The sequence below is a fragment of the Neovison vison genome, chromosome 2 (assembly GCF_020171115.1).
Source record: "Neovison vison isolate M4711 chromosome 2, ASM_NN_V1, whole genome shotgun sequence".
In the NCBI taxonomy this organism is placed as follows: Eukaryota; Metazoa; Chordata; class Mammalia; order Carnivora; family Mustelidae; genus Neogale; species Neogale vison.
The window spans coordinates 209220829-209242828 of record NC_058092.1 but is presented as its reverse complement, the minus strand read 5'-3'; the positions used below and the strand labels follow the sequence as shown (position 1 = coordinate 209242828).

The window sequence follows — 22000 nt, the reverse complement described above, 5'->3', positions numbered from 1 at the left end:
CTGTCGTGTCTTTCTCATTGGTTTACTTATATTTTCTCTATAGTTTCCTTGATATATTTATTAGAGCTTTGACTCTTTGGCAAGCTAATAATAGATCTAATGACTAATAATAGCTGACTAATAATTTGGGAAAAATGAAGAGTTTTTCTTTTTTGAAGCAATGGAAGACTGTACAATGGGTCTGTTCCAAGGAGCTTATACCTGTAAAATAACTTAGAATAGGGAATTGGCAAAAGTTGATGCCTAGCACTGGACCATTCAGGGTAGTGTCTAAACAATTCTGGGGGAATTCCAGGGAACTTCGTGCAGTTTTAAGTAACTGATGGGGTGTTTTAAGTCAATGAGGTAATTTTCTTATCCAGGAAGAACCTCAGAAATGGAAAAAAAAATGGGATGGTTCAGGCATCTAATAAGAAAATATTAATGCTTGATGTGATACTATATTCAGAAGAATGCTATTTATCACTGATCTTTTTGGCTCTTTCCTAAATAGTCTCCCTCACTGGGTGGTTGTTGCTTAGGTGGCATGTACAGCTCTGTTTGTGGGGATGGGTCCTGGCTGTTGTAGGAGTCACACATCAAGGAGAAAAGGCAGCAGAGAAGGAGAAAATGGCCGCTTCTGTTAACATGGCTGGACAACAGGGAGGCAAGCAGCTGCTGCACTTAGCCTTTGAGGGGGATAATTAGCACTGATAGAGGAGTCAGTAGGACTGGAAAGGAAAGGAGAGCTATAGCAGATTGATGGCTCTGATGCCTACTGAAAACCAGCATCAACGCTCCTTGGAACATCCAGGGTTTTTGACCTTGTCTCTTAGCCCTAAATTCTGCTGGGATTCGTGTTGCACAAGCAATGTCAGAGACCTGGCTACTTCTGCCAGGCCTTGTGGGATAGTGAGTCATGGGGGAAATCCCAGAGATGGGAAGAGCAGCAGGAGTGTCCCTCCCGCCCATCACAGTCTGGGACCATGCAGAGGCAACTGTCAGTACAGATGTCAGGCTCTAGAATGAGACCACTGTCTCAGGCTGTGGGGTTTTTAAGCTGCATATCTGGGAGGCCTGGGTCCTCTCCCCAGCCTGAGCAGGTCCTGGAGGTCCTTGTCTCACAGTTACAGCGGTAAGACATGATGGTGCCTTGCCCCCTCAGCCCAGCTCTCCCACCATAGCTTTCATGGTCATGGGAGCATGGCCTGTCCCCTTGATGACCTGAGGTCTAGTCTGCAAGTCTGTGGGTGCAGCTTTCTGGGGGCCTGAGGCACCACACCAACATTTTACTAGGACTGAGTGCTGTGGGCTCTGCCAGAGGCCACCTCCTTCCTGGGAGTCCAGCCTGCAGGAATCAGCCAAGAGAACCCCTGCCTCTCACTAGACCTGCCCTTTTAGATCGTGGACTCTCCAAAGGCAGGCTTGATGCCTCATTCATCTTCATGTCCCCTCAGTGCCTGACATGTTTGGCTGGATCTGTAAGTGGTTTAGGATTGAGGAAGAGGTAGCCCAAGAAAGGAACTGGATGAAACTTCCTTCCCTTAATGATTCTTAACCATTTTGTCCTTCTTGGGAGATCTGATAAAAGCTTTGGACTATCTCCAGAGAAGTATAGACAAGCATTGCACGTGCACACACACACACACACACACACACAGAAAATCTTGCACACAGCCTATCAATTGATGAACCCTCGTTAAGAGCCCCTGCCTCAGAGTTCTGGTAGGTTCCACTTACATCACCTCAGCATCATCTCATTCTGTGCCATGCCCCACACATCTGCCCACCCCCTTCACTTGCTCTGAACCCATGCACAGTATAGGTATTGGCTGGGGTACCGATCTGGAACCCAGTTACTTTGATCCAAGATTTGTTGAGAATGATTGCTTTTCACGGTTGTTCCAAAGTGGTGCCATGGCCTAGCCATGACCCCAAGGAATAATGGCTTCCTGCACAGCACAGGTTTTACTTGATGTTCAAAAGATGACCTTTAAGTGGACAGCCCATGCTTGACCCCACCTGAGGAGAAGGGGCCTTCTTCCCTCGCAGCCACCAAAGCCAGCAGTGCAGGAAGCCTGGAGGTAAAGCTTCCAGAAACCTACTGGTTGAAACGAGACTTGCCAGCCTTGGGCAACATCCTGTTTCAGACTTTCTGGCCTTCTCCACAGTCTTCCTCTTGCTGTCGCCCTACCCTTGTGCCCTAATGGGTAATTGACTTTTTCCCAGTAGGTTGTCTTTCACGGTTGCCTGAGTCACTCCCTCGAGCTTGTATTTATTTGACATTCAGAGCCATTTCCTATTTGGTAATATTTGGGGCTTTCATGGGGTGGAACATGTCCATCAGTTCTCCTTCCTTGTGTTCCCATTCAGTGATGTCCTTTGTCCCATAGATTCTGGCTGTGATTCAGTCACTGACACTGAGACTGAGGACGAGAAGGTCCCTTCCTACTCGAAGCATCAGAACCTGCCACAGCAGACTTCACCTGGGAACCTGATGGTGGTGCAGCCGGACCGTATTCGCTGTGGGGTAGGTGCTCCTGGGGCTGGTGGATCCGTGGCAGTGCACAGTCTTTTCAGTGGTTGCTTCTGTTGCAGTAAAGGGAGTGTAATCTTAGCCTTCCCTCAGGGATTCTCTTGTAGATTAGCTGCCCTGGGATTCCCACTACCTGGGCCCTTAAGCACACCTCACTCCTTTAAATAAGAGAAAGGCGAGGGGCGCCTGGGTGGCTCAGTGGGTTAAAGCCTGTCCCTTTGGCTCAGGTCATGATCCCAGGGTCCTGGGATCAAGCCCCGCATCGGGCTCTCTGCTCAGCGAGGAGCCTCTTCCCCCCCTCTCTCTGCCTGCCTCTTTGCCTACTTGTGATCTCTCTGTCAAATAAATAAATAAAATCTTTAAAAAAAAAAAAGAGAGAGAGAGGTGAGCTCAGGAAAGTGTGTGTCATCCCTCTAAGGCTTAAGTTCATAGATCAGAAATATAGATGTGTGGCAGCTTACCAGACATTTATGCTAACCCTGGAGGGAGAGGCCTGGGTCTGTTCCTGCCCCCCAGGGCTGGAAGGAAATGGGGGGAGGTGCATTTTGAAAGCTTGCTTCTCCATCAGATGACCACTCCCATTCCCCAAGTGGATGCTTTGAAATTTGCTGGCTGCAACGTGCCAGTATTGCTTGCTAAAAGGGCTAAGATAAAAGCCAGAGTATAATGGGACTAACATTTTCAGGATGGGACCTATGTTAACAGGTAACTTGAATGTGATGGCCCAATTGATGCGCCACTGTCATGCAAATTCTACCATAGAACTGGTAGTTTTTTATTATCTTTCGTTTCTTGATGAAAATGTGTGATTTTATTAGTTCAGAGCAGCCTGTGGCTACAAGCTCATAAACATGCTGGGTTTAGATTGCACAGTAAGACAGGATCATTGTATGTAGCCTGCTGGCAAGAGATCATCAAGTGAGCGAGGTGAAATAGAATTCAGGTTGTTCCATGCCTGGGGAAAATCAGCCCTCCAGTAAGGTATTTGTGCCCATTCAAGAAGAGTATAAGAAGCAGACTCCAGGAGGGGTCGTCCAGGCTGACGCCTGTCACATCGTAAGGTCCATGTGTCACCCAAGGGTCTTGGTAAAATTCAGTCTTTGATGGTTCAGTGGGTCCAGAGGGGCCTTATATTCTGCATTTCAAACCGCTTCCAAGGCTGTGTCAGCCTGCCGGCTTCCCATGGAGCAGTCAGGCTCAAGTCCGAATAGCGCTTCTCAGACTATCGGTGAAGACCCCTTTTATTTCGTTCTACAAAATTCCCAATTCTGCCATACACCAGTGCTTTTAAAAATGCCATAAAAGAGAAATGCTATAAATGAAATAAAAAGAGGTACAAGCTGTCGGATTTTAAATTATTACATTAGGTCCAACCGACATAAGATTACTCCCATCAAACTGCTGTAAAGCTTGATAAATGTTCACTCTTGGTCTTTGTAACTCGTTCCTTTGGGACCCGTGGCGGTCAGGCCCAGAGCTGGACTGCAGACCCCTCCCTGCAGGCGCTGGGACTTGGGGAACCAGGAGACTCTCTGCCCAGTACCCTGACAGGGCACCCAGGAGGGGGCGGGGACACTGACTGGCCTCCTGTTCCAGGTGGAAACCACTGTCTACGTCATCGTGAGATGTAAGTTGGATGAGAGGGTGACAACAGAAGCAGAATTTTCTCCTGAGGATTCTCCCTCCGTCCGGGTGGAAGCCAAGCTGGAGAATGAATACACCGTTTCTGTGAAGGCTCCCAGTAAGTAGCCCCGTCTACCTCCGAAAATTAGGCGTCCTGTTCAGGAAGAGATCCACTCTTGCTTTCTTTTCTTGTCCTGTCTTTATTCAGCAGCTGAGAAAAGTGACAGCTAAGATTTGGATTTTGTTGTCATGTTCTATTTAAAGGAAAAGGAAGTCACAGAAACATGCATGTACGAAGGGGGAAAAATGGATATTGTAAAATTTTTATCTGTAAGAAGTTAACATATTAAAATTTTTTGAGGGTTACCCAGGTAACTCAGTTGGTTAAGCGTCTGCCTTCAGCTCAGGTCATGATCCCAGGGTTCTGGGATCGAGCCCCACGTCAGCTCCCTGTTCAGCAGGAGAGTCTGCTCTGCTTCTCCCTTTACCTCTGTCCTTTAACCTTACTTGTGCACTCTCACTCACTCTCTCTTTCAAATAAATAAAATCTTTAAAAATTTTTTTTGAAATTAGAGAAAAATAGAAAAAAGTCATCACACTACTACCCTGTCTTTTGTCCTTTGTTCACAATTTTAAAAACAGAGTTGTTTTCAATATTTGTTCTCTCAGCATCCTTTTGCCCCTTGCTGTTTTTTTCCCCTTAAAGATTTTATTTATTTATTTAACAGAGAGAGAGAGTTCACAAGTAGGCAGAAAGGCAGGCAGAGGGTGAAGGGGAAGCAGGCTCCCCACTGAGCAGAGATTCCCATTGTGGGGCTCGATCCCAGGACCCTGAAACCAAGACCTGAGACCATGACCTGAGCCGAAGGCAAAGGCCCAACCCACTGAGCCACCCAGGCACCCCTTGCCCCTTGATGTTACATGGACCTTCTAACTTTCCATTTTATAATATATTTTTTCTATCATAAAACTTATGTGAACTCAATACTGAAAAGTTAAAGAATGCAGGGGCACCTGGTTGGCTCAGTGGGTTAAAGCCTCTTCCGTCAGCTCAGGTCATGATCTCAGGGTCCGGGGATCGAGCCCCGCGTTGCGATCTCTGCTTGGCGGGGAGCCTGCTTCCTCCTCTTTCTCTGACTGCCATTCTGTCTACTTGTGATCTCTGTCTGTCAAGTAAATTAAAAAAAAAAAAATTGAAAAAAAATTAAAAAAGAAAAAAAGAGAAAACAACGGAAAGTAAATAAATGCAGCCAAGGTAAAGGAAAATAAATAGAAAATTGCCTTTATGCCCCAAAGGAAATCAATGATTTCTGTAAATTTTCTGCATCTATGTACATAGCTTCGTACAGTCTCATAGGCCACTTTTGTTACCTGGAAGATACCTACGAGTATTTGCTCATATTAGTAAGTATTCTTTTACAACATAATTCTTCATGGTTCCAAACTAATCCATTGTATAGATGTATCATAATTTATAAAACCAGTTCCTTGTGTTGAACTTGTATCTTATAATTCATCTTGTTTAAAGCTGCATTATACTCCCTTGAAGTATCATCTTTTAATTTTTCGTTTCCTCATTGTTATGTATTTGTGTCATTTCTGATTTCTTATTGTCTTCTTCCTGTTTTAAATTCTGATATATCAAATATCTTTATGCTTGCATGGATTGAGGAGTATTTCCTCAAGATGGAACCCTTGAAATGTGGTGCATTTTGAAGGATCCTGGAAAGCAGGGCTTCTTTGCTTTCAGAAATACTACTCCTATCTATCAAGTTTGCTGTGTCATGGCCAACCCTAGGCATTATCATTTTTAAATATCTTTGCTAATTGGATATCTTTTGAAAGAGTAGCCCATTATTTTAATTTGCATTTCTTTGATTACCAACGAAGCTATTTTTCCATGTTCTCTACTTGTTGCATTTCCTCTTTTGTGAATCGAATCTTTGTGGTTGGTGTATTTTTAATTTTTCTTTCCCCCTCAAAACCCCTTCCTGTGGTGGAGAAGAGCTAAAGAGCACAGAGTCATGACAGCCACAGAGCCATTGAATCAATTCTCCCAGTCCAGGGCTAAGAAAGCACTGAATTCCGCCAGCTAGGATCTTTTCCCACCTTGCGGCCACCGCTGACCTTTGTAGAAAGTGTTTTATTTATTTATTTTTAAAAAAAGATTTTATTTATTTGACAGACAGGGATCTCAAGTATGTGAAGAGGCAGGCAGAGAGAGAGAGAGGAGGAAGCAGGCTTCCCGCTGAGCAGAGAGCCCGATGCGGGGCTCAGTCCCAGGACCCTGGGACCATGATCTGAGCCAAAGGCAGAGGCTTTAACCCACTGAGCCATCCAGGTATCCCTGTAGAAAGTGTTTTAAACTCAACTCTTCTTGTTTGTCTTGGTCCTGGGCCTACTGGAGCAACCAAAACAGATGAAAATCTTCCAAAAATGAAATTGCCAAACCAACGGGGACAGTTCCTCTGACTCTGGGCCTCTCAGGTGCCAGTCTCCTCACTTCCTACTTCTACCCTTCCCCTCACTTCTCTATCCCACACCTACCTCCCAAATCTTTCTTCCAGCCCCCAGTTAATTTCTTTACCATTAAGGTGAATCCACGGATAGTTTCCCCTGGCCCTTGTTCTTCCTAGGCACCTTCGTGGGTTTTTTGTTTTCTTGTTTTTGTTTTTGTTTTTTTTTCTTCTCCTCAGGCCTCTCCTCTGGGAATGTTTCCTTGAAGATCTATTCCGGGGATTTAGTGGTGTGTGAAACTGTGATCAGTTATTATACTGACATGGAAGAGATCGGGAATTTATTGTCCAATGCAGCAAATCCCGTGGAGTTCATGTGTCAGGTAAGGATGTGGAAAGGAAACCTGCATTTTCTGGACATGTAGTTTCTGCTCGTGGTTCTTTGGCTTTGAATCTGCTGGATGGAAGATGGCTGGATTTAAAATCTGACCTTCCTCACTTTTGTGTTCAGGCCTTTAAAATTGTGCCCTACAACACGGAGACCCTTGATAAACTGCTCACGGAGTCTCTGAAGAACAACATCCCTGCGAGTGGACTGCACCTCTTTGGAATTAACCAACTGGAAGAAGAAGATATGATGACAAGTAAGTCAGAAATTCAGACCAGCTGCGGGGTGATTCTAGTCTGTGAGTTTCAGTATCCAATCCCCCCGTGCTTGGACCCTTTTGGTTTCCTCTCTGCAGCTCATCCTTTGAGAATGGTTCCTTCACTGGCAAGCTAGAGTGATTTCTAAATTGTAGATCTGAATACTTCAGCCCCTTGCTACAAACCCTTTGTGGTTCCCATTTCCTTCGATAAAGCCCAAACTCCTTAGCATGTTTGCAAGCCTTCCCAAGAGGTTCCCACTGCATTTCTGCCCTCATTTCTACGCTATCCCTGGGCTCTGCTCTACAGAAAGTCTGCATTTCTTTCACCTCATGAGAATTCTGCCCTGCCTCTTGCTGCCTGAACTCTGTGGGAATTCAGTTTCCTCCTGTCCTCCTTGGTTGCTGTGCACCTGGCTAACATCTCGTCATTTCCGAACAGCGGCCTAGGTAGCACTTCCTCAGGAAGACCTCTCTGATCCTTTGGTAGGTTCTGTCTATGTGCTGTGGGCTCCCCTAGCATGTCGGGTGTCCTCTGTGTTAGTTCTCAGCTGTGTCTGTCTTCTCTGCAGGCTGTCAGCTCCGTGAGGGCTGAGGCAGTGCCTGGGTGGCTAATTGTAGGCTGGAAACAAACATTTGTTCAGTGAGGGAGGAGCAGTCTCCTGTGCGCATGTGACAGGCTGGATAACGGCTCCTGTGGGGGATGGTGCCTGGTGGGCTGACAGGACGCCTGGTAGGGCGCTTCTGTGGATATTGCTCTTTCTTCACGTTGCGTGATGGAGACTGGTTGCCCCCTGCCCCGTGTCCCATCCTTCCCTAGCCAAGAGAGCCGTAAGAATGGGGTTATATTACCCTTAGGTCCTTCTCCTGGGGTCATTCTTGTGTTGTCTCTCCCCATTTTTCTACTGTGGAATGTTCTTGCATTACTTCCTGCAGTGTTGATATTCTCTGTTCTTACACCTGAGGCTCAGGAAGAGTATTTATAGCCTGCCAATGTGGAGTCCTGGGGACATGTTCAGACTTTCATCCCAAGGATCATTTCCTGATGAATAGGAAGCTGGGTTTGTTTTACTAAGAAAAATCTGCATGTGCGTGTGTGTGTACATAGTAGTGTATATCTGTCTGTTTATCTATCACTGTTGGGTTTAAAAATCAACTTTTAGGGCGCCTGGGTGGCTCAGTGGGTTAAAGCCTCTGCCTTTGGTTCGGGTCATGATCTCGGGGTCCTGGGATTGAGTCCGGTGTTGGGCTTTCTGGTTGGCGGGGAGCCTGCTTCCTCCTCTCTCTCTGCCTGCCTCTCTGCCTACTTGTGATCTTTCTCTGTGTGTCAAATAAATAAATAAAATCTTTAAAAAAAAAAAAAAGAAATAAACTTTTATGAAAACAAAAAAAGGACTTGTCCCAAACTCCACAATGCAAACACGTCTATTTTCTTGGTAGAGTTTAGCTTGCTAAATCCAGATATTAGTAGGCGGAGGAGGTCACGAGGATCCAGTGACCCAAAGGAGTACTTTGTTTCTCCTGAATCAAAAGGTTCACGGACATCCTGCGGTTCAGGTGTGTTAATACCAACACTCAAAACCTGTCCTAGGGACGCCTGGGTGGCGCAGTTGGTTGGACGACTGCCTTCAGCCAGGGCGTGATCCTGGAGTCCCGGGATTGAGTCCCACATCAGGCTCCCAGCTCCATGGGGAGTCTGCTTCGCTCTCTGACCTTCTCCTCGCTCATGCTCTCTCTCACTGTCTCTCTCTCTCAAATAAATAAAATAAAATCTTTAAAAAAAAAAAAAAAAAAACCTGTCCTAAACAAAGAACTCACTGAATACCACCATCTTATTAATCCTCCTAGCCCTTTTGAAATAGTTTGGAAATATCTTCTAGTTCAAAACTAAGGGCCACGGAAAGGCTAATTAACATACCTAGGATGACTCGGCATGCTTTATGAAATTTGGAATAAGAGCTAAGAAGATGGACTTAATTTTTTTTAAATCAGCACAAAGCAATTGTGTAAAAATGCTGTGACATTTGCAGAGAAGGTCAAGACATCATTCCTGTTGTACTTCGTGGCTGCTACTTAAGCTTTTAGAAAATCAGCATATTTTGAATTAGTATTATTTTTCAGGATTCTTTGATCCTTTTAGAGAAAAAAGGTGGATTATTAATTATTATATTTGCTAATTAATTAACATATCATTTCTTCCATCATCCGAGGGCAGAATCTTCAGCTGTGCCTCAAAGGAAACTGTCAGATGTTAGGTCAATCAAACCAGAAGTAATGATTGAGTGCCTGCTAGATGCCATGGTAGGCTTGCCAGCTTTGTCTCCATGAACAAGGGTGCCTATGCCTTCATTCTTATTTGTCCATTGTCTTCCTGAACAATTTTCAGATCAGAGGGATGAAGAGTTGCCCACCTTGTTGCATTTTGCTGCGAAGTATGGGCTCAAGAACCTCACTGCCTTGTTGCTCACCTGCCCGGGAGCCCTACAGGCATACAGTGTGGCCAACAAGCATGGCCACTATCCCAACACCATTGCTGAGAAACATGGCTTCAGGGACCTGCGGCAGTTCATCGATGAGTATGTGGTAAGGTCAAGGTGGGAGAGGCCCCAGGAATGGAAATGCACTCTGTGGTCCTAGGGCCTACCTGTTCAGTAGAGATACATGCCTCTTCTCTGGCAGGGCCAGTTTGTGTGGGCTTAAGAGATGCTCCCTGGAGTCCCATGGACCTGGGTCCACATTCCTGCACCAACATTTGTTGGCCTTGTGACTTTGGACATATCATGTACCCTCTCTTAGTTTCCTAAAGTGCAGAAGGAAGGTAATGCTAGTTCTGCTCTTAGGGTGGTTTTCAGGATAAAAGGAAATAATGGATGTAAAGCATTGAGGTCCACCCAGAGAGATTTGCAGAGACATTTAAAGACTGAATATGCTGCAGGTTGATACTGATCCCTCTTCCCCAGCCCCACCCCATTCCCCAAGACACTTTGATGGGATGCTCCCAGCTGCCTTGCTGCCATCAGATCCAGGTGAACTGTTGGGATTGGTTCTCAGCAGAGACCAGAATGAAGCTCTACACTTGAGGTTTCCCGGAGGCCAACTGGGAGGTCCCCTGTTGTGCTAATGGCCTGTCTCTCTTTCTGAGCCTCTGCTGATCCTAAGAGAGATATGCCCCGTTTCTTGGCTCACCTGGTTTCGGACCTCCAGATCCTCCTTGATCATTGACTTCTGGGAACATCTTCGAGTTCTCATCCACTGTCTAATCTTTGCTCCATGCCCCAGTATCACTTCTCTTGTCTTGGAGACCCCCATCCTTCCTGACTCTCCCCTTTTTTGGTTTTCCTTCATCTTCACGAGTCATAGTGGGGACTCTCAGTCTCTTGCATGGGGCGGAGACCTCAAAGGAACCATAAAGACAATCTAGTCTTGCTCTCTATCTCCATAAAGGAGTGAGCCTACACCTCCCCAGAAACTTAATTCCGTGCTGTTATTTCACAGTCCGCAAGGCAGCGACTCGCTAAGGCATGGAGGGGGGCTCCCCACAGTTTGGGGGTGCATAAGTGTGTTGAACAAGTAGAATAGCCTGCATGTCGTTTTGGCCACATTTGACATAAATGAGGCTAAAGAGTACTCACCGTCCAGGAGTATTTATTCTGCTTTACTTTGAAGTCACAAAAGTATAAAATGCAGCGCATCGTTTCCATGCCAGTAGTTTTTATTGGGGACATTCTGTGTTCACAGTCATGACTCCTAGTTATTGAATCTATTTGATTGGCAAATGCCATGTTTTACTTAATGCTCACTGCAGCGCTTGGAAGTTGACAGTATTGTTGTCTGTTTTTAACAAACAAGGAGAAGGTGGGGCCTTGGAAGGCAGAATAATTGTGCCCGGGTTGCACTCTAGCAAGGGTGGAGATGGGACAGGAACCTAGTTTGATGCCAGTTCTGGGGCTTGTTCTTTTGTTCTACGTAACAGGGAAGTGGAACGATGCCTTTTCAGTTTGCACCAAAATTAATCGGGTTCCCATTTCTCATCCCTTCTTTGCTCTCTAGCCGTACTCACCTTCAGCCAATGTGTCTTCCACATTGCTACCAAAAGGTCCCTGCATGTTTTTATGACCTCTAAGGACTGTCCCGTTTCCTCTTTCCACCACATTGAAACCAAATGCCAGACCTTGAGTCTCCCAACATCTCCCAGCCGTCACCTGGGCCAGTCCTTCAGTCGCATCAAGAAACCAGCAGGTTGTGTCAACACCAGATGAGCTCCCTCGAGGTGGTGTGATGAAAATGAGGATTTTTGTGGGTTGTTGCTGAAATAAGGTTGTGAAACACCAAAATTTCTTACCAGGAAAAGTTGTGCAGAGTTTCAGAGAAGCCAGCTTTCTGCCTTTGCCACCACGGGGATGCAGAAGGACGGGGCAGTCTGTCTGACTGCAGGGCCTTTCGGCTAAAGCTGTCTCTCCTCTGGACACACTGTGTATGAAACCAAGGCAAGCACTTGGCAGCAGCCTGCTGGAAGGAACAGGGACTAGGGAGTGAGCTTCTGAGGGCCATCTGACTACATATCAGGGCAAGAACAACTTAGCGGCCACCATTTCATTTGGATGTCTGTGTTGTTGGTCCGTAAAGGTTACCACCTTGGAGATCATTGATTTCCTTTGGAGGAACCAGGGTGTACTAGAGAGGTCAGAAGGGAGGACTGCATGTCCTTAAGTAAGGTGCTAGTTTTTTCTGAGCTGTGGTTTTCTCATGTGTGAACTAGGGAATATTGCAACTTTCTCAGGCAGCTGTGGAAAGAATGACATGAGGTAATGTACAGGCAAACACCTGGCATCGCACCTGACCCTTAGTAGGTGGTCTTGAGGAAGCCCTTAATTTGTACCCTCAGCTCCTCGGACGTTTACTGCCCATCTCTTGTGTGCATGACTCTGTGCTTAGCATTGGGAGAAGACACAAAGATTAAAACAAAGCACACAAGACAAACAGACTTGGAGTCTGGCCTCCAGGAGCTTGCGGGCTGGTGGGAGAGCTGAACGCTGACCCGTGTGAACCTTTCCTCTTTGCCCGTCCCAAGTGCACAAAGGCCTCCCTCTTCCCAGAAGGCCAGAGTGTCTCCAGGTGCCTGTGAGTCCCGTCTTCTCTTTCAGGAAACTGTGGACATGCTGAAGAGTCACATCAAAGAGGAACTGATGCAAGGGGAGGAGGCTGATGCCGTGTACGAGTCCATGGCCCATCTCTCCACAGACCTGCTCATGAAATGCTCCCTCAACCCCGGCTGCGACGAGGAGCTCTACGAGTCCATGGCTGCCTTTGTGCCTGCTGCCACCGAAGACCTCTGTAAGTAGCACAGCCCAGCCTCCATCCTTCTGCTGAGCCATGACTTTCTTCATTCTCGTGGATGGCAGGGGGGAAGTCCCTGCTTACCCCCGCTCCACCCCAGACAGATGAAGATCCTGTTTTGCACAAAGTCAGGGCTGTCATCATGGGCTGTGACAAGCACACTCCTTCTCCAAACTTCCTTTGCTGTGCCTGCTGAGTGACGGGAGAGTGCAGGCAAGGGCTGGAGGTCAGAGTCGATGGAGGCATTGACTTGGGATCTGAGGGGCGAAGTCTGTAGCTCTTAGCCCTGTCAGTCCCAATGGGCCTTTTTTTGTGGCGAACATTGCATGATGTTCTCTTTGGTACCCTGATGTGCCATTCATAAATAATCTAACCTACCTATGCATGAAAATTTAGAAATCAAATATGTGCCCTGATTGAAATATAAGTTAAAGGAGAGGGAGGGTTCAGATTGCCTGCACATGAGGACATTATGAAATGGTCAGCTGCAGGCACCCACACCCAGAATCATTGCCAACGTTACGGCATCAAATGCTGAGCGACCAATGTGAGTCTGTTATATCTGTGACTCATGTACCTCCGGCAACATTGGCACCCACACCTGGGTTTTCTTAAGTAGTAAGTGATTCTTCACACTCTCCATTTTCATAGTAATTGAATTCCTGGAAAATTCCATGCATTCTAAAACCATGCAGAAATACAAGTTGTAGTTATATGTGAAGCAGTTTAGTTTCTAGGCATAGAAATTTATAAGCAGATATTTTTGATTACCTAGCTCTAATAGATTCATATATAGTAAACTTATTTCTAAAATGTCACATCTTTTTTTAATAATTTTTTATAAACTTATAATATATTATTAGCCCCAGGGGTACAGGTCTGTGAATCGCCAGGTTTACACACTTGACAGCACTTACCATAGCACAAACCCTCCCCAATGTCCATAACCCAACCACCCTCTCCCTAGACCCCTCCCCCCGGCAACCCGCAGTTTCTTTTGTGAGATGAAGTGTTTCTTATAGTTGTTTCTCCCTCCCTATCCCATCTTATTTCATTTTTTCTTTTCCTACCCCTTAGAAAAAACTTCCTCATGTCAGGGAGAGCATATGATAGTTGTCTTTCTCCAATTGACTTATTTTACTAAGCATAATACCCTCTAGTTCCATCCACATCATAGTGAATGGCAAGATTTCATTTCTTTTGATGGCTGCATAGTAGTCCATTGTATATATATACCACCTCTTTATCCATTCATCTGTGGATGGACATCTAGGTTCTTTCCATAGTTTGGCTATTGTGGACATTGCTGCTATAAACATTCGGGTGCACGTGCCCCTTCGGATCACTACATTTGTATCTTTAGGGTAAATACCCAGTAGTGCAATTGCTGGGTTGTAGGGTAGCTCCATTTTCAGCTTTTTGAGAACCTCTATGCTGTTTTCCAGAGTGGTCCCACCAGCTTGCATTCCCACCAACAGTGTGGGAGGGTTCCCCTTTCTCTGCATCCTCACCATCATCTGTCATTTCCTGACTTGTTAATTTTAGCCATTCTGACTAGTGTGAGGTGGTATCTCATTGTGGTTTTGATTTGCTAAAATGTCACATCTGTAGGACAGGATTTTTCTTGTAAATTGTTTTAACAAATTTTGCCCATTTGGGGGGTTAACTTGTTTTTCCAATTGTAAAAGTAATACATTCTTATAAAAGCTTAAAAGAAGAATGTTATAACAGTTATTAAAAGTCTATATGACTCCACCCAAAACCAACCTCTGAAGCACTCCTAACGATTTGTTGGGGATATTTGTCCATATTTTTCTTTGTACCTACTGATATTAAATTAAGAAATACATATGCGTATGTATGTACATTTGTACAGATCTGTACAAATGCATGTGTATATGTAAATGTATATCATAAGCAGTTTTTTTTAACCTATATGTATGGCTAGGGAAATCCTTAGAAGTTACGCGGGGCACAAAACACTTCATAGTCCAGCACAGTGCCGTCCATGGGCAGAGTGTCTGCGTCTCTCCTGCTTCTGCTAAATGACGGTACGTAGTCTCCCCTTAGCCAAGGTCTCACCTTCCCATGGACAGCTGGTCCACAAGCCGAGGATCTTCCCTCTGACCCATCTTCAGAAGGTCAGTGCTAGCTTAATGGTATGTCATAACGTCTACATCATTTATCTCATATGTCAGCGTTTTATCATCTTCTGTCATCACAAGAAGGGTAAATACAGTAAAATATTTTGAGACAGAGGGAAACTAGGTTCATATAACCTTTTTTTCCATAAACCTTTTGTTGCAGCATATTGTTAGAGTTGTTCTATTTTATTCTTTGTTATTATTCATCTCCTAATGTGCCTAGTTATAAATTAGGAACTTCATCATAAGTATGTGTGTATAGGAAAAAATATAGCGTATGTAGGGCTTGGTAGTATCTGTGGTTTCAGGCATCTGCTGGGGGGGGCTTGGCATGTAGCCCCGCGAAGGATAAGGGGAACTTCTGAGCTATCCCTCCCTCCATCGTGGTGACAACCTAAAACCCCTTCTTAGATTTTCCAAGCCTCCCCTAGAGGGCAGTGCCGCTGCCCTTGAGAACCACTGGTCTAAATAATGTTGGACTTCAGTGCACCGTATTGGAGCAGGAGGACCTGCCATGGGACCTCAAAGAACCTTCTTTATATGTCACTACCATTTGCTATGAAACGCTAAGCACTCTGAAACACAGCCTAAAACTTAGGCTTCCTTCCCTCTGGGTTATTCAACAGATTCAAGATAGGCGAGACAAATACCCATCAGTGTATCAGCTTTATTGACAGGGCTTTCTGGGACAGTCTGGATCGAGTATTGCCAGTTTTCAGCTGAGAAGAAGATGGAGGGGCTCTGGGTCCACGGGGAAGGGGGATGGGCTTGAGTTTCCCACCCATGAATGGAAGAGCAGGTACCAAGAAGCTGCCTTGGAGTGGAGGGGTGTGGGCAGGTCAGGGGCCAGAGGCAGACCCTGACACCAGCAGGGCCCTTGACGTGGCAGCCCCAGCACCTGGAAGCTGTGGTCCAGTCATTGTGAGGTGCTTGCTAGTTCAACTGGCTGCCTCTTGGAGAGTGGGGAGAATGCGGGAAAGCTTGGTAGAGGCTCCCTTCCTGCACCTGATGGGGGGGACTGGACATGCTGGTAGAAGCTCTTCCTGGATGAGCCACCACCTGCCCGGGGCGGGGGGGGGGCGGTGAGGAGAGAGGGCATCATCCCCTCATCCACATCCTCTATCTCACTGAATCCTTTAAGCCACATAAGAATGCTTTGATGAACCTGCCCTTTATAAATGAGAAAACTGCAGCACAGAGAGGTTGAACAACAGTCCCAGGGTCTCACAGTGGCTAAGTGACAGAGCTCACCTTTGAGCTCAGATCTCTGTCTCTAGGGCCATATTCTTTATTCTCGGTCAGAAGTCTTCATCAAATGCCATAAGTGTTAGTCCTGGTTTCTTCTGAAGAAGTCATCTAGCCACTACAGCCCCGGCCATGAGGTCAGCTCACCAAGTGGCCTGTGGTGGTCTCGGCACTTGACTTCTATCTGTCTCTCCAACAAGCATTTCTGGAGCATCTCCTGTGTTTTAGCTGCTTGCCACTTCCAGGTGTTGGGGTGATGAGCAGGGCCAATATACTTTCCAATCTGGACCAGAGACCCATTCACAAAAGAACATTTGAAGGACAGTCAGTACCTACTTGGGAGGCCCAAGACTGTGTATCAACATTTCTGCCTTGTGTCCTTACTGTGGGGCAGTTGAAAGGTTAAAGAATGCCCCCACTTCACTACCTGTTTCGTGTTGACACAGAGGCTTAACACTTGTTATCCCCCTGCACGCTCCAGCCCCGTGGAAGCTGCGGGTTTTGCTAAAGGCAGCCACAGCAAGGGCAGTGAGCCTCTCCAGCTCTCCCCAGGGCAGTGGGGGACTAGGGAGAGAGCCTGGTTTGTGGCTGTTGGTGACATGTAAAGTTACAGGGGGTCAGGGGGTTCTACTTGCCCTGGAGCTAGAAGGAGACCACCAATAGGCAGGCTATAGAATTTGGTTGCTTTGTGGCTGGGGAAAAGAAGATCACTGAATTTTTCATTTGTTAGATCATATAAACTCTGAATTTTCTGATGCTAGACCTGATTCGGTTTATGTTTCTCTCTCTGTGGTTTAATCTTGGTAAGGACGACTTACCTATTGGCCCAGGAGGAGCAGAAACTTGGACCTGGGGAGGAACTGTTCCTTTTATTACCCGTGACCCTCCAGGAGAGAAGGCAGTCTAGTTCATTAAAATGCAGGACAAACTGATTAATCTCAGACACGTATTTGCAACACCACCGGGCACAGTAATAGCTTGCAACATCTGCCAGGCCTTTCCAGTAAGCAGACTTTCATCTCATCTGTTATTTTGTCCAAGCTTCCTCGGACTTGGTGAAAAGAATTAGCTCTATTTCACAGGGAAGAAAACTAAGGCTCCAAAATGCAGTAGCTTGTGCCAGTCCCACTGAGGGAAAACTGGGTCAAGAATCTGGGTCTGCACATTCCGGGGGACAAGTCTGTCTGCTGCCCCGGAGGAACAGAGGACTCTCCTGGCCTGCCATCCTAAGATCTGCATTTTCCAGCCCTGGAAGAGACCCTTAGACAGGAGCTCTTTCTAAATGTCCCAAGAGCCATGTTGATCAATGTCCCACCTTCGCTACCATTAAACCCTAGAGGCTGAAAGTAAATGTAGTAAGGAGTGGGCTATGTTAATTCCTGCATTTGTTCCCAGGACGAGCATTACGGAGGGCAGGTTTCAGGCGAGCTCTTTACTGCTTCTTTGGAGGTCACCCAGTGGTGTCAGGACAAATCTGCCTCTTTTCTGCCTTGAGTTTTGGAAAAGGGATAGGAATGAGGTCCCCACAAGCACTAAGTAGGAAGGTTGAAAGGGAAACGGCCCTTGTTGAATGAAGCGGGGTGGGGGCGTGCTGTTGGCTTCTGACCCTGAGATTTTATGGTTCCGCTCCAGGCTCTCCTTCCTTTGAACTTGCGGGGGCGTACACACACGCGTGCACAAGCATGCACACCCACACACTCACACCCTTGACACTCACTGTCTTTAGTTTAGCTATGCTGCCACCAGGTGGTAGCTCCCGGTCTTTGTTACCAGACCTTCAACTTCTCTCCCGGTTCTCTGGAGAATTTTTTGTTCAAGACAGATTTAAACCATCAGCTTCCTAACTTTACTATATAAGAAATAAATCTCCTTATTAGGGGTAAGCATATGCAGATGCTAAATAGAAATGAAGGCTGACCCCAACCCAGTGGGGCCCAGGGAGGCTGAAGGCCCTGGCTGGCTGAGTTCTGATGCTTCTCTTCCTCCCGGTGTGCGAGAACTGTGTCTGGGTTGTAGGCGCTTGGTGAAGGCACACGGTACTGACTGTGTTAAAAGCTAATAAGATAAAATCTCCACCACCAGCAGTGACCCTGCTCCCCTCCGGACCTGGAGAGCCATGGGTCATGCTCTCCTGGGGGCACGGCAAGCAGATGACTTCGCCCTCTGGTTCTGGACCTGCTTCTCTGGTTACCGGCTCCCACCTCAGTTAGGAAGCCCGCATCATCCACAGTGATGTGCGAGAGCTCTGCAAAATAGAAAGTCCTCTTGGGTTTTGTGGGGTGGAGTGGTTTTACTGACCTTCCAGTGCAAAGACTTTCCTGAAAGGTGGTGGCGAGACACCCAGTAGACGGCCTGAGTGCAGGACGTCTCGGGTGGGAGCCGCTCCTCCAGGCTGCCCTCTCCTTCCCTGTCTCTCTCATCTGCTCGTGCTGTTCCCACTGCCTGGATTGCAGCCCGGACACCTCCCTGTCCATATTCACCTGTTTGTTCCTCCCTTCGCATACTGCTGTCATTCCTTCAGCAGTATTTCTCAAACCTCTCGTGTGTTTCAGCCACTGTGCGGGGTGACGGGGAGTCAGTAGACAAGCCGGCATGATCCCTGCCTCCCAGAGCTGTCCTTCTAGCAGAGAGCCGGGCATGAAACAAAAACACCACGGTGCTAAATCTAGAACTGCAAACCCCCCACGGTGGCCCGAGGGGGCAGCTACAGACGTGGAGAGTGAGGGGAAGAGGGTGTGTGACTTAGCAAGTCGTGGAGCGCCCCCCCCCCCACATGCGCACCGAGAACTCTGCTCGTGGGTGGATTCCTGCCCAGCAGAGGGTCTGTGGGCTGGCCCGGAGTGCTGTACGGAGGCACTCGACTGCATAAGACATCCTCCCGACTTCTTGTTTCTCCTAGCCTGTTCGTCTCCAGCTCCTCCTGAGTCGTGACCCATGCCTCCTTAGCCCGTCATTTCAGATTGCTCTTTCCCTTCTCTCTGTGTCTGTCTCCGTCTCTGTCTCTCTCTCCCCGGTGTGTGTGTGACCGCCACTCCCTCTCCCTGTCTCTCTTCCTCCCATCACTTCTCCGTCAGGGTGTGGGGAAGTTGGACGGCCTTGCCGACGACGCCCACGAAAGCTCGTTATCCATCCCCTCCATCCCCCCCCCCCCCCCCCCCCCCCCCCCCCGCTGGTGGAACCAGCCAGGTTTGTCGAATGCTTTCCCAGCCTGCTTCTTGCCCTAAGGCTCTTTTTTGGCTATAAAAATACTGGGTGAAAAGATAATTCTCTTGGCCGGCCTTCAGGGTTTGAGAGCCTTTCCAGGAGAATGGCCTCTCGGCATCTGACATTTTACTATAGTAGATACTGATTGGGTTTTATATTAAATTAACAACACAAAATCTGGATGAGTTTCCACTGCAGCTAAATGATCTAGATTTATGTCCCCTGAGGAGTATTGTATGGGCTTCCTTGAAAATTCATTATTGCTCTCGACTCACTCCTTAATTAAACACCTGCCTAAGCTTTCTCTCATCTGTTCAAGCTCCTTTCTTCCCAGGCGCAGGCTCTTCCTGACTGCCATCACTCCTTTCTGATTGTGCCAAATGAGGTACAGCGTAACAATGCCGCTGGCTCTTCCCCAGGGACTTTGGCCCCTTCGTCTCCTTGTTATATGTGTATCTTTTTCCTTCTGTCTCTGCTGAAGTGAAAGAACTTTGTCCTTTCTCCTTAGTCCAGCATGTTTCTGGGCTTTTTAGTTTTTTTTTTTTTTTTTTTTTTTTGTGGTTTAAACAAACTTTATTGATTTTTTTTCCTCCCAATTTATTTATTTTCAGAAAGACAGTATTCACTATTTTTTTTCACCACACCCAGTGCTCCATGCAAGCCGTGCCCTCTATAATACCCACCACCTGGTACCCCAACCTCCCACCATTTTTAGTTTATTTTTAACGGACAGGTGGTGATGGTTAAGTGCTTGGAATCGGAAGTACAAACCTTGAGCATCCAGAAATGGAGGATTCCTTTACAAAATGTCCTTTGTCCGGAACCACACTTGCAGGTCTTCACCTGAGGAATTTAGGGTGTATCTCAGTCACTCTTGTGGCCCTCACTATATGCCTGATTAGTATGTGCACACGGGGTTGTCACCTTTAGAGCTGGAGAGAGTCTTAGTACTCACGAACTCCCAACAACTGGACACTTTCTTTATTATTACAAAGGTAGGGTCTGTTATTACTAGGACTTACTCCCTAATACAGATATGGCAAATAGTGCCTGAAAAATAATTTCATGTGCCAGTGTCTGTTTGTTGGTATCAAGTGCCTGAGGGGCTGGGCTGAGGATCCTGAGACCAGAAAGAATACTATGACTGCTGAGTGTTTGCCTTGAGTGCATGGAATAGGAGGCCAATGTATGTATTTGCTGTTCTTGGTCTAACTCAAGGACACTTATGTTCAATCCAGTATCAAAAGAATCATTTTATTTAAAATATAAGCGGAACGAAAGTCATTTTGGGGTAACTTCATTTGAGGCAGTGTGCAATGCCTACGTCTGGCCAGGGCTGCTGAGTCCCCATGTGGCCATGATGGACTTGCTTGAGGTGGCCCTAATCCCTGCGTTGTATTGCCTTTGGTAGCCTCATATGGGGAGGAAATTTGGGGCAGGAAATTTGTGCTGATCCTGGGTGCCATCTGTGGTAGGCAGAGTGAGAGCCCCTGAATCCAGCTGGGATTAAGGTTGCTACTCAGCTGGCCTTGACATAAAGGGAATGTCCTGAATGATGGGGGGGGGTGGGCTCACATTAGTCACAGGGGGTCCTTAGAAGTGAAAGAAGGAAGCAGCAAACAGACCACGGATGGTGCCACGAGAAGGACTCAGTCCAGATAAGTGTGCTGCCTGGCACTGCTGGCCTCAAGAGTAGAGGAAGAGAGCCTCGAGCTGAGGAGGAGAGAGAGGCAGCCTCTGGATGCTGGAAGGGGCAAGGAGGCAGGTCCTCCCCTAGAGCTCCTGGAAAAGATGGCAGTCTTCTCAAAACGTTGGTTTCAGCCCAGTGAGACCCATTTCAGATTTTCAAACTACAGAACTATAAGGTAATAAATTTATGCTCTTCTCAGCCACTGTGTTTGTGGTGAATTTTTTATAGCAACAACAGAAAACTAGTACACTAGCTGCCTCAATATAATAATGGCATCCATTAATATCTAGTGCCTCGCACTGTTGCTAAATATTTCATAAGCATTGTCTCCCTCAGCCCCTACGTTTTCCCTATGTGGGGGATAGCAGCATTCTTTACCCCCACTTTACAGACATATACAGCTGTGTGATCTCAAGTATCTTGCCCAAGAACACAGAGCTAGTAAGAGTCAGAGCCGGGCCTTGAGCCTGGTTCTCTCAGATACCAGCGTCCATGCAGGTGACCACCACCTCTGACTGTGATGCCGACCTGCCTTGGTCACTCAGTCAATAGTGTCCTCACCTCTGTTGCTTGTCTGGCTTCAGTTGCTGCTTTCCTCTGACTTATGATGGATGTCATAAGTGTGGATGAGTGTGGATGATTCCCTTGGCTCCAGCCCTTGTCAGGGTCTTGACTCGGGATACCCAGACTTTCTCCTGTGACTGAAAACCACCCTCCTTCTCCTCCCTGCACCCTGCACCCATCCTATTCTTCCGGCCATGCCTCATGTCCTCTGGTTTAATCTCTGGCTTTAAGATCAGCCTCTACTACCATCCTGGCAGCATAGGATGGAACCAGAAGGCACTGAAGAGCTACTAGAATTTCCATGTTCATTGCTGAGCCCACAAATAAAGAACATGATGGACCTCAGGAAAGCACAGGATAAATGGGCACGGGGCCTCCAGCTCAGGTCTGGACTGCATGGGCAGAGCCTTGGCAAAGGAGGAGAGAGGCCTGCAGCTCTGTCCGTCTGGGACTTGGTGTTCCAGAGCCAGGGTCCAGAAAATGCCCAGCATGCCTTGTGTGTGAGCCAGATTTCCACACATAAATCTATTATAAAACACTGGCATTTGTTATCTTAAGATTTCCCCTATGCTCTAAGT

General features: G+C 46.9%; 1 protein-coding gene across 1 annotated transcript in view; it reads left to right on the top strand.

The window, feature by feature from the left end:
* The window catches only part of PIK3AP1 (phosphoinositide-3-kinase adaptor protein 1), a 100259-nt gene that overhangs the window by 39430 nt on the left and 38829 nt on the right, over window positions 1-22000 (top strand). Inside the window, 6 exon segments of the mRNA XM_044240227.1 lie at window positions 2373-2509; window positions 4112-4256; window positions 6835-6977; window positions 7106-7238; window positions 9625-9821; window positions 12383-12572. Of these exon segments, the coding sequence (XP_044096162.1) occupies window positions 2373-2509; window positions 4112-4256; window positions 6835-6977; window positions 7106-7238; window positions 9625-9821; window positions 12383-12572 (945 nt within the window).